Raw genomic sequence first — 14,070 nt, 5'->3', positions numbered from 1 at the left:
GTCGTGGTTTGCGTGCCAGTCCTGTGCTGACCCTCACAGAGACAGCAGTCCACTGGCCAGCGAGGACCCCTCCGGACACGTAAGACCCACGGTCAGTTATATCCACTGTGTGTGTGCATGTATATGTTTATACTGCTCCTTCATCCATTAGAAAGAATACCCCAGTCAGACTGATATCTCTTTCCAGGGGTTTCTGTTCAAGAGCGCAACATAAAATAATGTGAACACACTAGAACATGCCAGACAGTATGTCTGTCTATAACGCTCACCTGTATACAGACCAAGTTTGTTTTTTAAGGTTGTTTTTAGTGTTTTTTTTGTGGTGGATAAAGGCTACTGTTTATTTTTATTTTTTGATCGGTAGTGAGTTTGCGTTAAAGGACAGCGACTTTTTCTGATGCGGCTGCCTACAGATTAGGGACTTTTGAGGCCCGTAATGAGCAGTTTGTGAGGCGCCGGTGCCGCTCCATTTTTAACCCTTAGCAGATCGAGTTGCTGGCCCCAGAATAGACGCCGCTTTGTTGCGGTAAGTCCTGGGTGTGTGTGTGTGCGCAGGAATGGTAACCGGTCTCTGTTACTGGATCGATTCTGGCCCGTTTCTCGTCCTGCCGGGAGTGATTTCTGACGCTCTTCCGTGAAACTTCCGAGTGTTAGTCGCTTTGGATGAGGCTCCCCGATTGACCGTTCAGGCGGCAGCGTAGTATAATGGCTAAGGAGTTGGTCTTGTAACCTAAAGGTTGCAGGTTCAATTCCCTGGTAGGACACCGCCGTTGTACCCTTGAGCAATGTACTTAACTTGCATTGCTCCAGTATATATCCAGCTGTATAATTGGATACAATGTAAGTCGTTCTGGATAAGAGTGTCTGCTGTATGCCTGTAAACTGTAAACTAAACCGTTCACTGTGGAAGAACAATGGAACTCAAACGAGAAGTTGCGTTACAACACTGTTCACTGAACTGTCAGAAATAAAACTGCAAAACAGAAGATAGCAGCTGTTACTGGATCCATCTGAGCTTTAACCCTTTCCCCACAGAGCTGTCCCAGAAGAAGGCTGGTCCTCGGTGAACCATGGCCCAGTACGACCAGTGAGTCTTCCTCCTCCTCTCCTCTTCCTCTCCGTGGACTCAGCGGTCTTTGCGTTCAGAGCCTGCTGTCCTTTGGTCTTGCTTGTGTAGCAGTTTAATGCTCGCTGGGGTAGCTCAGTTCTTGTTTGTGTAACTCTGACAGCGAGCCTAGTGAACACTAAATAATGGAGTCTGCTCTTCTCACACTTGCTGTGGCTCTTCACCCTTCGAGGACTTACTGCACGATGATCCCTCATCTGTGCACTTGTGTTTGTGTGGTTAGTGGCTCTGGATTAGAGCACTGAAGGGCAGTAATGTAAGGCATTCCCCCCAGTGTGACTGTCTTGTGTGTCTGTCCCTCAGTGTGAGTCTGTGTGTCTGTCCCTCAGTGTGAGTCTGTGTGTCTGTCCCGCAGTGTGAGTCTGTGTGTCTGTCCCTCAGTGTGAGTCTGTGTGTCTGTCCTGCAGTCTGAGTCTGTGTGTCTGTCCCTCAGTCTGAGTCTGTGTGTCTGTCCCTCAGTGTGAGTCTGTGTGTCTGTCCCTCAGTCTGAGTCTGTGTGTCTGTCCCTCAGTCTGAGTCTGTGTGTCTGTTCCCCAGTGTGAGTCTGTGTGTCTGTCCCTCAGTCTGAGTCTGTGTGTCTGTTCCCCAGTGTGAGTCTGTGTGTCTGTCCCTCAGTGTGAGTCTGTGTGTCTGTCCCTCAGTGTGAGTCTGTGTGTCTGTCCTCAGTGTGAGTCTGTGTGTCTGTCCCTCAGTGTGAGTCTGTGTGAGTCTGTGTGAGTCTGTGTGAGTCTGTGTGTCTGTCCCTCAGTGTGAGTCTGTGTGTCTGTCCCTCAGTGTGAGTCTGTGTGTCTGTCCCTCAGTGTGAGTCTGTGTGTCTGTCCCTCAGTGTGAGTCTGTGTGAGTCTGTGTGTCTGTCCCTCAGTCTGTGTGTCTGTCCCTCAGTGTGACTCTGTGTGTCTGTCCCTCAGTGTGAGTCTGTGTGTCTGTCCCGCAGTCTGAGTCTGTGTGTCTGTCCCGCAGTCTGAGTCTGTGTGTCTGTCCCTCAGTGTGAGTCTGTGTGTCTGTTCCCCAGTGTGAGTCTGTGTGTCTGTCCCTCAGTGTGAGTCTGTGTGTCTGTCCCTCAGTGTGAGTCTGTGTGTCTGTCCCTCAGTCTGAGTCTGTGTGTCTGTCCCTCAGTCTGAGTCTGTGTGAGTCTGTGTGTCTGTCCCTCAGTCTGAGTCTGTGTGTCTGTTCCCCAGTGTGAGTCTGTGTGTCTGTCCCTCAGTCTGAGTCTGTGTGTCTGTCCCTCAGTCTGAGTCTGTGTGTCTGTCCCTCAGTGTGAGTCTGTGTGTCTGTCCCTCAGTGTGAGTCTGTGTGTCTGTCCCTCAGTGTGAGTCTGTGTGTCTGTCGCTCAGTGTGACTCTGTGTGTCTGTCGCTCAGTGTGAGTCTGTGTGTCTGTCGCTCAGTGTGAGTCTGTGTGTCTGTCCCTCAGTGTGAGTCTGTGTTTCTGTCCCTCAGTGTGAGTCTGTGTGTCTGTCCCTCAGTGTGAGTCTGTGTGTCTGTCGCTCAGTGTGAGTCTGTGTGTCTGTCCCTCAGTGTGAGTCTGTGTGTCTGTCCCCCAGTGTGAGTCTGTGTGTCTGTTCCCCAGTGTGAGTCTGTGTGTCTGTCCCTCAGTGTGTCTGTGTGTCTGTTCCCCAGTGTGAGTCTGTGTGTCTGTCCCTCAGTGTGAGTCTGTGTGTCTGTCCCTCAGTGTGAGTCCGTGTGTCTGTCCCTCAGTGTGAGTCTGTGTGTCTGTCCCTCAGTGTGAGTTTGTGTGTCTGTCCCTCAGTGTGAGTCTGTGTGTCTGTCCCTCAGTATGAGTCTGTGTGTCTGTCCCTCAGTGTGAGTCTGTGTGTCTGTCCCGCAGTCTGAGTCTGTGTGTCTGTCCCTCAGTGTGAGTCTGTGTGTCTGTCCCTCAGTGTGAGTCTGTGTGAGTCTGTGTGTCTGTCCCCCAGTGTGAGTCTGTGTGTCTGTCCCTCAGTGTGAGTCTGTGTGTCTGTCCCTCAGTGTGAGTCTGTGTGTCTGTCCCTCAGTGTGAGTCTGTGTGTCTGTCCCGCAGTCTGAGTCTGTGTGTCTGTCCCGCAGTCTGAGTCTGTGTGTCTGTCCCTCAGTCTGAGTCTGTGTGAGTCTGTGTGTCTGTCCCTCAGTGTGAGTCTGTGTGTCTGTCCCTCAGTGTGAGTCTGTGTGAGTCTGTGTGAGTCTGTGTGTCTGTCCCCCAGTGTGAGTCTGTGTGTCTGTCCCTCAGTGTGAGTCTGTGTGTCTGTCCCTCAGTGTGAGTCTGTGTGTCTGTCCCTCAGTGTGAGTCTGTGTGTCTGTCCTCAGTGTGAGTCTGTGTGTCTGTCCCTCAGTGTGAGTCTGTGTGTCTGTCCCTCAGTGTGTGTCTGTGTGTCTGTCCCTCAGTGTGAGTCTGTGTGTCTGTCCTCAGTGTGAGTCTGTGTGTCTGTCCCTCAGTGTGAGTCTGTGTGAGTCTGTGTGAGTCTGTGTGAGTCTGTGTGTCTGTCCCTCAGTGTGAGTCTGTGTGTCTGTCCCTCAGTGTGAGTCTGTGTGTCTGTCCCTCAGTGTGAGTCTGTGTGAGTCTGTGTGTCTGTCCCTCAGTCTGTGTGTCTGTCCCTCAGTGTGACTCTGTGTGTCTGTCCCTCAGTGTGAGTCTGTGTGTCTGTCCCGCAGTCTGAGTCTGTGTGTCTGTCCCGCAGTCTGAGTCTGTGTGTCTGTCCCTCAGTGTGAGTCTGTGTGTCTGTCCCTCAGTCTGAGTCTGTGTGTCTGTCCCTCAGTGTGAGTCTGTGTGTCTGTCCCTCAGTGTGAGTCTGTGTGTCTGTCCCTCAGTCTGAGTCTGTGTGTCTGTCCCTCAGTGTGAGTCTGTGTGAGTCTGTGTGTCTGTCCTCAGTCTGAGTCTGTGTGTCTGTCCCTCAGTCTGAGTCTGTGTGTCTGTCCCTCAGTGTGAGTCTGTGTGTCTGTCCCTCAGTGTGACTCTGTGTGTCTGTCCCGCAGTCTGAGTCTGTGTGTCTGTCCCTCAGTGTGAGTCTGTGTGTCTGTCCCTCAGTGTGAGTCTGTGTGTCTGTCCTCAGTGTGAGTCTGTGTGTCTGTCCCTCAGTGTGAGTCTGTGTGAGTCTGTGTGAGTCTGTGTGTCTGTTCCCCAGTCTGAGTCTGCGTGTCTGTCCCTCAGTGTGAGTCTGTGTGTCTGTCCCTCAGTGTGTGTCTGTGTGTCTGTCCCTCAGTGTGAGTCTGTGTGTCTGTCCTCAGTGTGAGTCTGTGTGTCTGTCCCTCAGTGTGAGTCTGTGTGAGTCTGTGTGAGTCTGTGTGAGTCTGTGTGTCTGTCCCTCAGTGTGAGTCTGTGTGTCTGTCCCTCAGTGTGAGTCTGTGTGTCTGTCCCTCAGTCTGAGTCTGTGTGTCTGTCCCTCAGTGTGAGTCTGTGTGTCTGTCCCGCAGTCTGAGTCTGTGTGTCTGTCCCTCAGTGTGAGTCTGTGTGTCTGTCCCTCAGTGTGAGTCTGTGTGAGTCTGTGTGTCTGTCCCCCAGTGTGAGTCTGTGTGTCTGTCCCTCAGTGTGAGTCTGTGTGTCTGTCCCTCAGTGTGAGTCTGTGTGTCTGTCCCTCAGTGTGAGTCTGTGTGTCTGTCCCGCAGTCTGAGTCTGTGTGTCTGTCCCGCAGTCTGAGTCTGTGTGTCTGTCCCTCAGTCTGAGTCTGTGTGAGTCTGTGTGTCTGTCCCTCAGTGTGAGTCTGTGTGTCTGTCCCTCAGTGTGAGTCTGTGTGAGTCTGTGTGAGTCTGTGTGTCTGTCCCCCAGTGTGAGTCTGTGTGTCTGTCCCTCAGTGTGAGTCTGTGTGTCTGTCCCTCAGTGTGAGTCTGTGTGTCTGTCCCTCAGTGTGAGTCTGTGTGTCTGTCCTCAGTGTGAGTCTGTGTGTCTGTCCCTCAGTGTGAGTCTGTGTGTCTGTCCCTCAGTGTGTGTCTGTGTGTCTGTCCCTCAGTGTGAGTCTGTGTGTCTGTCCTCAGTGTGAGTCTGTGTGTCTGTCCCTCAGTGTGAGTCTGTGTGAGTCTGTGTGAGTCTGTGTGAGTCTGTGTGTCTGTCCCTCAGTGTGAGTCTGTGTGTCTGTCCCTCAGTGTGAGTCTGTGTGTCTGTCCCTCAGTGTGAGTCTGTGTGAGTCTGTGTGTCTGTCCCTCAGTCTGTGTGTCTGTCCCTCAGTGTGACTCTGTGTGTCTGTCCCTCAGTGTGAGTCTGTGTGTCTGTCCCTCAGTCTGAGTCTGTGTGTCTGTCCCTCAGTGTGAGTCTGTGTGTCTGTCCCTCAGTGTGAGTCTGTGTGTCTGTCCCTCAGTGTGAGTCTGTGTGTCTGTCCCTCAGTGTGAGTCTGTGTGTCTGTCCCTCAGTCTGAGCCTCTCCCGTACCCGCCCCCCCGCCCCCTCGGCCAATCCGGCTCCGGTTTCTTTCAGAGCCGCGTGTTCGCCATTCACGGTGTGGATGTCACTGCCGGCCTGGCAGCGGGTCAGATTTGGGTCTGGTTTGTGCTGGGATTGATCCGGAGTAGGGCCAGGTTTGGGCTGGGTTTGGGCTGGGATTGGGTCAGGTTTGTGCTGGGATTGGGCCAGGTTTGGGCTGGGATTGGGCCAGGTTTGGTCTGGGATTGGGCCAGGTTTGGGCTGGGTTTGGGCTGGGATTGGGTCAGGTTTGTGCTGGGATTTGGCTGGTTTTGGGCTGGGTTTGGGCTGGGATTGGGTTGGGTTCATGCTGGGATTGGGTCAGGTTTGTGCTGGGATTGGGCCGGGGTAGGGCCAGTTTGGTCTGGGTTTGTGCTGGGTTTGGGCTGGGATTGGGCCGGGGTAGGGCCAGGTTTGGGCTGGCATTGGGCTGGGTTTGGGCTGGGATTGGGCCAGGTTTGGGCTGGCATTGGGCTGGGTTTGGGCTGGGATTGGGTCGGGTTCGTGCTGGGATTGGGTCAGGTTTGTGCTGGGATTGGGCCGGGGTAGGGCCAGGTTTGGGTCAGGTTTGTGCTGGGATTGGGCTGGGGTAGGGCCAGGTTTGGGTTGGGTTTGGGCTGGGTTTGGGCTGGGTTTGGGCTGGGATTTGGCTGGGTTTGGGCTGGGTTTGGGCCAGGTTTGGGCTGGGATTGGGTCGGGTTCGTGCTGGGATTGGGTCAGGTTTGTGCTGGGATTGGGCCGGGGTAGGGCCAGGTTTGGGTCAGGTTTGTGCTGGGATTGGGCTGGGGTAGGGCCAGGTTTGGGTTGGGTTTGGGCTGGGTTTGGGCTGGGTTTGGGCTGGGATTTGGCTGGGTTTGGGCTGGGTTTGGGCCAGGTTTGGGCTGGGATTGGGTCGGGTTCGTGCTGGGATTGGGTCAGGTTTGTGCTGGGATTGGGCCGGGGTAGGGCCAGGTTTGGGCCGGAGGTGTCAGACCCGAGTCCTGTTGCAGATCAGAAGCTTCCAGCTCAGTTTTACTGGAGACGGGTTTTTAGTGTTTTGAAAGACTTCGGTTGATTTTTATTTTATTTACTTACTTTTGCTGACAGAAGTCCGTTCTTGTAAAGACAGGCAGAAGATCTTGGGGTATTGCTAAGCATCGGGTTTAATGGGGTTCAATATTCTGGTCTCTATCCTTGTCTGTGAGTGATAATATATCATAATAAGTTTATAAACATGAAAAAAGACATGAAAAATGCTTTTAGTTAAATTAATAACAAAAAATAGGTTCGTGTTTATTTTTACAAAAACAACTCACCCCGAAGGTGTGCTCGGCAGGAACCATTACTACCCCTGCCCGTGTGTACTGGAAACCCCTGGAATTTTGCCAGGACACAGCTGCTGTGGACAGCCAATCACGATTCAGCCTCAGGCATGCAGGAACTGTTCTCAATTCAGCCACAGGCATGCAGAAACCAATCGCAATTCGGCTACAGGCACGCATCACGAGGCAAACTGTTTCTGGCGGAAATACGGGTCTTGGCGGCTGCCAGGGAGGGTGGGGGGGGGGGGGGGGGTGTCTGTCGACCCCCTTTCTCAGCCTGCTTTGATGTCACAGTCCTTCCTGCCCCCTGGCATGCAGGGCAGGGGGAATTGATCGGGGAGGGGGGAGGGGGCACGGGGCAGGGGGGCCGCGTACCCTACACATTGATCATAGTTCACCTCCAGCGTGCTGCTAATTGTGGAGGATGACACACGAGATGATTTCAGAACAGCCCTCCTGCTGGGATAAGCCTGTTTCCACACGGGGGCTGTTCCTGAGCCTGTTTATGGTGAAAGGAGGTAATGAAGTAATTATGAATAATCCAGGTTTATGGCAAACAAGGTCTATACATATTTTTGGCTTAGGTCAACATATTTGACGCAGGTAGAGACATATTTGACCCAGTTTGGTTTGGACATATTTGACCCAGGTTTGGTCATATTTGACCCAGTTTGGTTTGGGCATATTTGATCTCAGTTTGGTCATATTTGACGCGGGTTTGGACGGTACTAGTCTAAAATGAATTTGCTGGGTGTATGCGGTGTTCGGCTGTGCGCTTGGTGTAAGTAGCTGTGTTTTGTGCACACCTGTTCCTGCGAGCTTACCTGCCTCCCTCTGGCTGCCTGACGCTTTGCATGCTGGGTCTGCGTTTCAGGCTGGACGATAAGGACTCTCTGGACATCCATGACAACCCGCCAGCTCCGGACAACGTGGTGAAAGAGGAGGACAACACGGTGAGCCGCGAGGCGTCCAATCGCATCGCACTCTCACGGCCAGCCTCAGCCAATCGCCTGCTCTCTCCTTCTACAACTTCAGAAAGCCACAAATAAGATTCAGGGGTGGATGTGTGATTTTGATCGGTTTAGCACTCAAGCGGGAGATGTCCAATCACTGCGTTATCACCGGCCGTCTGAGCCAATAACCAGCTGCATGAGAGGGGGATGCCCAATCACTGCGTTATCACCGGCCGTCTGAGCCAATAACCAGCTGCGTGAGCGGGAGATGTCCAATCACTGCGTTATCACTGGTGGTCTGGGCCAATAACCAGCTGCATGAGCGGGAGATGTCCAATCACTGCGTTATCACTGGTGGTCTGGGCCAATAACCAGCTGCGTGAGTGGAAAAACAAACACTGTATTGTGCTCTAAATGAGGCATGTGCTGAGTTATGGCTCTGAATCTGGGATTGGCAGGCTAACCGTGTCTGGAACCGCTCCTAAATATAATGCAAAGGCACTTTCCGCAAGCCACTGCTTTGAGTTTTATGAGTCTCTGTTCAGCGCTATTTAAAGAGCCTGCTTCATTCCCCGCTGATGTGATGCCGAGTGTGTGTGTGTGTGTGTGTGTGTGTGTGTGTGTGTGAGAGAGAGAGAGAGTGTGTATATCTGTGTGTGTGTGTGAGAGAGAGAGAGAGAGTGTGTGTGTGTGTGTGTGTGTGTGAGTGTGTGTGTGTGTGTATATGTGTGTGTGTGTGTGTGTGCGAGAGAGAGAGAGAGTGTGTATATCTGTGTGTGTGTGTGAGAGAGAGAGAGAGAGTGTGTGTGTGTGTGTGTGTGAGAGAGAGAGAGAGAGAGTGTATGTGTGTGTGAGAGAGAGTGTGTGTGTGAGAGAGAGAGAGTGTGTATATCTGTGTGTGAGAGAGAAAGAGTGCGGGTGTATGTGTGGCAGAGAGGGAGTTTGGTGGTGGTGGAGGGGACAAAGATGGACAGATGAGAGAGAGAAGAAGGCTTGAGGAAATTAACTGAGGCTTGGGGTAGGATAGGATTACTCCTTTTCCTATGCTTACGGGAGAAGGGATGAGATGGATTCCTCTGGTGAGCTATATGTCTGTAGCTACAGATGACTGTTAATGCTACTGCAACAGGTGTGTGGTCTGTAGCTACAGATGCCAGTTAATACTCACATAACTTCATGACACGCATTGCAGTTAAAGTCCATGTAATGTATTGTTGAGATGTAGCAAAGGTGGTAAATGTAGGAGAACATGTACGGTATGGGGTGCATGTGTAATGTTGACCAGGGGCAGTGTGTGGGCGTTCCTGAGCCCTGAGCTTGCTATTGTTCCCTAAAGACCAGCTCGTACCGAAGTGTCTTCAACTAACGGTACAGTTTAATGTCTTAAGTACGAACTATCGAGTTTCAGAATGGCTACCGCAGTCTATTTCAGATTCAGAGTGAAGTGCTCAACCAACTAGTAACGCGTTTTATGGAAACAGTGGTTATATTTGTTAAGTGTTCTTTTTGTAAAAATTTACTCAATAACATTATTTCGTATTTTTTTTTAAATTTCCAGTCTTGTTTCCTTTGAACCAGCATTTCTCAGTCTGAAACTGCATTACGTGATTTATGGCCGAACCATCAAGGAGAAAGGGAGAGAAAGAGGGAGAGGGAGAGAAAGAGAGAGAGAACAAATGAAAAGAGAGATAGAGAGAGAGCAGGAGAGAAGAGAGAGAGAGAGAGAGAAAGAGAGAGAGTATGTGTGTGTGTGTGTTTGTTTGGGGGGGGGGGGGGGGGGTTGTATTGTATGTATTTGTGTCTTTCGTTTTTTGCCCAGAGAGGACACATTGCAAAATCACCCTTCTCACAATGCCTCGTCTTTTCAAATGCAGTGTGATAAAAATAATAATCCACTTAACCCTTCAGCATTCAAAACAGCTCTCTCAATCAATGAAATCATTTAAATCCGCTGCTGTTCAAATCCATAATTTAATTTGAAAGGTCGCCGTCTTGTCATTATCAGCTCTTATGAACCCTTGTATTAATTCGGTGACTGACAGCAGAAAGACTTGGTGTAAGATAAATAAATGCTAATGAGCGCCTTTGTAAGGGAGTCGTCTGTGGAGTAGCTGGAGCTCGGGAACAGGCTGCTCAGCGCACTTCAAAGACCACGTCTGAAAATAACAGTGATGTTAGCCCAGAGAGGCCCAGGCCCAGAGAGCCGGGCGGTGCTTTAAATCCCCGAATCGCAGATGAGAGAAAGGGGAGGCTGAATCTGTAATTGGCGCCGAGGCAATTAAAATAGGAGCAGCTGGAGAAGGACACTCTGAACTTGGAGGCACGGGGGTGGGGGGGGTGGGTGGGGGGGCTGTGTGTTCACGCACATGCCAGGGGAGGCTGTCAAACCCTCGTGGGACACTGGCCCTTTTAAGTACACCTCTTCTGTCAGGGTCACTGATTTGAATGGCGAAGTTAACATCAATGGTTCCAGCCTGAACTTTGTCATTAGCCAAAAATGACCACAGACACAGTCAGAGAGGGCCAGGCACGGTCAGACAGGGCCAGACACGGTCAGAGAGGACCAGACATGATTAGACACAATCAGACACGGTCAGACACGATTAGGCACGATCAGACACAGTCAGACATGGTCAGAGAGGGTCAGACATGGTAAGACATGATCAGACACGGTCAGGCACGATTAGGCACGATTAGACACAGTCAGACATGGTCAGACATGGTTAGACAAGGTCAGACACAATCAGACACAATCAGACAGGGTCAGACATGGTTAGACAGGGTCAGACACAATCAGACACGGTCAGACAGGACCAGAGAAGGCCTGGACGCCCCCTGGCGTGGCCCAGCAGGAGAAGAAGGGCTCTGTTAGCCAGGACTACCTGTGTTTGTCAGGACTACCTGTGTTAGCCAGGGCTACCTGTGTTAGTCAGGTCAGGACTACCTGTGTTAGCCAGAGCTACCTGTGTTAGGGCTACCTGTGTTAGTCAGGACTACCTGTGTTAGCCTGGGCTACCTGTGTTAGGGCTACCTGTGTTAGTCAGGACTACCTGTGTTAGCCTGGGCTACCTGTGTTAGCCAGGACTACCTGTGTTAGCCAGAGCTACCTGTGTTAGTCAGGACTACCTGTGTTAGCCTGGGCTACCTGTGTTAGCCAGGACTACCTGTGTTAGCCAGAGCTACCTGTGTTAGCCAGAACTACCTGTATTAGCCAGAGCTACCTGTGTTAGTCAGGACTACCTGTGTTAGCCAGAGCTACCTGTGTTAGCCAGGACTACCTGTATTAGCCAGAGCTACCTGTGTTAGCCAGGACTACCTGTGTTAGCCAGGACTACCTGTGTTAGCCAGGACTACCTGTATTAGCCAGAGCTACCTGTGTTAGCCAGGACTACCTGTGTTAGCCAGGACTACCTGTGTTAGCCTCTGCTAAGCGCTCAATAACAGGAGAGGCTGTCAGACTGCAGTGCCTTGCTGAAGAATGAGGCTTTTTTTAGTAACAAGCCTTCTGGGTAAAAATGTACTCCCTCAGCACACAGCCTGTGGCCTCTCTGCCCTTGTCCTGTATCTCCGCTCAGAATGGGCAGAAATACTCTAAAGCCTGCCTAGCAACAGAACACCTCCTGAAATCACTGTGTGTGAGACCTGCAGTCAGCGTGGTGTTGGGTAGCTTCGGTATCACACAGGCATAAAACCCACAGAATACAAAAGAGATGAGCAAGACTCTACTTAATGTGAAACGCGCCTCCACAAATGTATACTTCACGCACGTGTGTTTAAAGTGGTGCCCCTCCCCTGTCAGGTGTACTTCATCTACGACGAAGAGGTTGAGGAAGAGGAGAAGGAGGAGCCCCCCCCCGCCGAGCCGGTGAAGCCGGTGAACGACAAGCCGCACAAGTTTAAGGACCACTACTGCAAGAAGCCCAAGTTCTGCGACGTGTGCGCGCGCATGATCGTCCGTGAGTCCTGCCGTCCGCGAGTGGCTGCTGGGTGGCGCATTCGGCTAAGGTGCCAGGCCGTAGCGCAGAGATGAGCTGCGTGATCTGGGACTGGGTCTGGGCTGCGCCGGTGCTGACTGGGGCTGGTAGCTCCACAGGACACGTACACAGTTGGCCATTGTGTTGCCCAGGGTTACACAGTTGGCCATTGTGTTGCCCAGGGTTACACAGTTGGCCATTGTGTTGCCCAGGGTTACACAGTTTGCCATTGTGTTGCCCAGGGCACAGGGAGAATTCAGTCAGTTACGGGTCCGTGTCGCATTGCTCCTCAGTGCCCCCTGCTGGTCAATCAGGTGCCCGTGGACTGCATGCCAAAGCGTATGCATAAGAAAGGTCTTCCTCTGACTCCACTCTGTGCAACATCGGCTGTAGTCTGATAGAAAATGAATAGGCCACCAGGGATTGGTGTATATTGTATGGCTTGAACGGTATCCACCAGTCTTATTACCAGCACACTCTGTGATTAGTGCAGCGCATCTGTGGAAGGGGGCGGCCACTTTTCCTCCCCCCATTTTTATTTCCAGCCCCATTTTTATTTCCTCCCCCCATTTTTATTTCCTGTCGCCATTTTTATTTCCTGTCGCCTTACCTGGTCTCTGCAAGCAGATTCAGGGAGAACTTGATGCTGAAAGTCTTTCTCTTTATCACATCTATGGTGTGTTTAAGCTGAGGTAGAGGAATCACCACCTGTGTGTTCTCATCCAGAGTTTTGTCTGCTTGCACATTTTTAATTCGCCAGCGTGATACCTGCCTCCTGGATCCTGTATTTTTGATCCAAGCCTGAGTTTTGAGCTGTGCGTTAAAAAGATTTCATAAGCCTGCTATTACCAATTGTAGAACGTATCTAAAACGAGATCGTTTTTGTCTTTTGGTGACGAAAAGTTATTCACACTTTTGTTCTTTTTTGACATGCATTAATTATATTTAAAGCAAGGCACGGTGGGCCCGATTATACTGCCACAGTTTTAACCCCCTATAGCACACATTTTCATCTCCAATCCAATAATAAAGCTCTTCCCGAGTCAAAGATAAAAGCCCTTTGTTCATCTTTCACTGTTATTGTGCTTCTTTTAATTATCACTGTGCTTTTCTAGTTACATTACATTTCTTTTTAACGGTGAATGTGCTTTTGCATGTATTGTTTCACTTGGTTTGAAAATGCCGAAAGCACAGTGAACCGTTGTGTCAACGCTGTGCACAGTGTCTGTGCTAAAACGCAGCGTTGATTGTCTCGGTTTCCATAGCGCCTGAGATGCACAGAGTTTAGTGAGTCAGTGCTGAATACCCCCTGCTCTAGATGGGTGAATTGCCTGTTCTCTTTATTATATACTTTTGCTTTATTTACATTATTATTATTATTGTTTCGAGGTGATATTTTATTTGCTTACAGACTACAGATGAAAGGTGGCGCTCTTACACAGACACACCTGCAGAAGTGTTGATGTTATAGTGTATTGGCCCCATTAAACAATTTTTTTTTTTAAAACATCATGATGAGAATCATATTCAGGATTACACGCAAGAAGCATATAAATAAATCAATGAAAAAGATTTGGATAATTAACAATAATGTGAAGTTTACTTCAGTAATAATAATAATAATAATAATAATAATCTAATGAAATCTTTTTTTTCTTGCTCCCTCCTCCAGTCAATAACAAATTTGCTCTGAGATGTAAGAACTGCAAGACCAACATCCACCACCAGTGCCAGTCCTATGTGGAGTTCCAGAGGTGCTTCGGGAAGATCGTGAGTCCGCTTCCGCCGTTACAGCAGTGACCCGCCCGCGTGCCCCTGAAACCCCGCGGCTCTGCGGCGGATGACGGGACGCGCTCTTCTTCTGATGTTTTACCTCCGCAGAGCCCCGCATGTCCACGTCTTTAACGTCACAGAGTGTCAATGTCAAGTAAATTAGTCCTCCAGTTAGTATTAGTTGTAAGTGATAAAATGAAAAGTCTATTGTTATGTTATTTTGAAGACTAACAGGAGCCAGGATGAGTATACTACAGTATATATGTAATGATTTAGTACCAGGTAGCAGTGTGAGAACATCTTTAGTCTTTTATGGGAGTCTACGGTTGGACTCCCTGTGCATCCAGTTGCTCTCTAGTGACCCCCGCTGGTCAATTGGGCTCACTCTGCTTGCTAAGGCTGCATGTGAAGAGTCTCCCTCCAGCTCACGTCTGTGCAGCCTGGCTTCAGTGTGAAAAGAAGCAGCTGGCCACATTGTGTGCTACAGGGGACTTCTGTCCATCTGTCTATCTGTCTGTTGGTGGCTGTCTGTCTGTCTGTCTGTCTGCCTGTTTGTCTGTGGCTGTCTGTCTGTCTGTTT

General features: G+C 50.5%; 1 protein-coding gene across 2 annotated transcripts in view; it reads left to right on the top strand.

Annotated features, from left to right (window-relative positions):
- The window catches only part of LOC118211750 (SH3 and cysteine-rich domain-containing protein 3-like), a 21,797-nt gene continuing 7,727 nt past the window's right edge, over positions 1 to 14,070 (top strand). The window contains exons 1-6 of one of the 2 annotated variants that reach the window (XM_035389174.1): positions 12 to 91; positions 487 to 526; positions 1,036 to 1,087; positions 7,665 to 7,743; positions 11,543 to 11,699; positions 13,390 to 13,487. In XM_035389174.1, the coding sequence (XP_035245065.1) occupies positions 1,071 to 1,087; positions 7,665 to 7,743; positions 11,543 to 11,699; positions 13,390 to 13,487 (351 nt within the window). In that variant the 5' untranslated portion in view covers positions 12 to 91; positions 487 to 526; positions 1,036 to 1,070. Of the gene's footprint in view, positions 92 to 486; positions 527 to 1,035; positions 1,088 to 7,664; positions 7,744 to 11,542; positions 11,700 to 13,389; positions 13,488 to 14,070 lie in introns of both variants that reach the window. The other variant, XM_035389173.1, reaches the window with a different exon arrangement.

Source organism: Anguilla anguilla, chromosome 13 (assembly GCF_013347855.1).
Source record: "Anguilla anguilla isolate fAngAng1 chromosome 13, fAngAng1.pri, whole genome shotgun sequence".
Lineage (NCBI taxonomy): Eukaryota > Metazoa > Chordata > Actinopteri > Anguilliformes > Anguillidae > Anguilla > Anguilla anguilla.
Note: the sequence above shows the minus strand (reverse complement) of the source record. Positions and strands in the feature narration are given on the sequence as shown.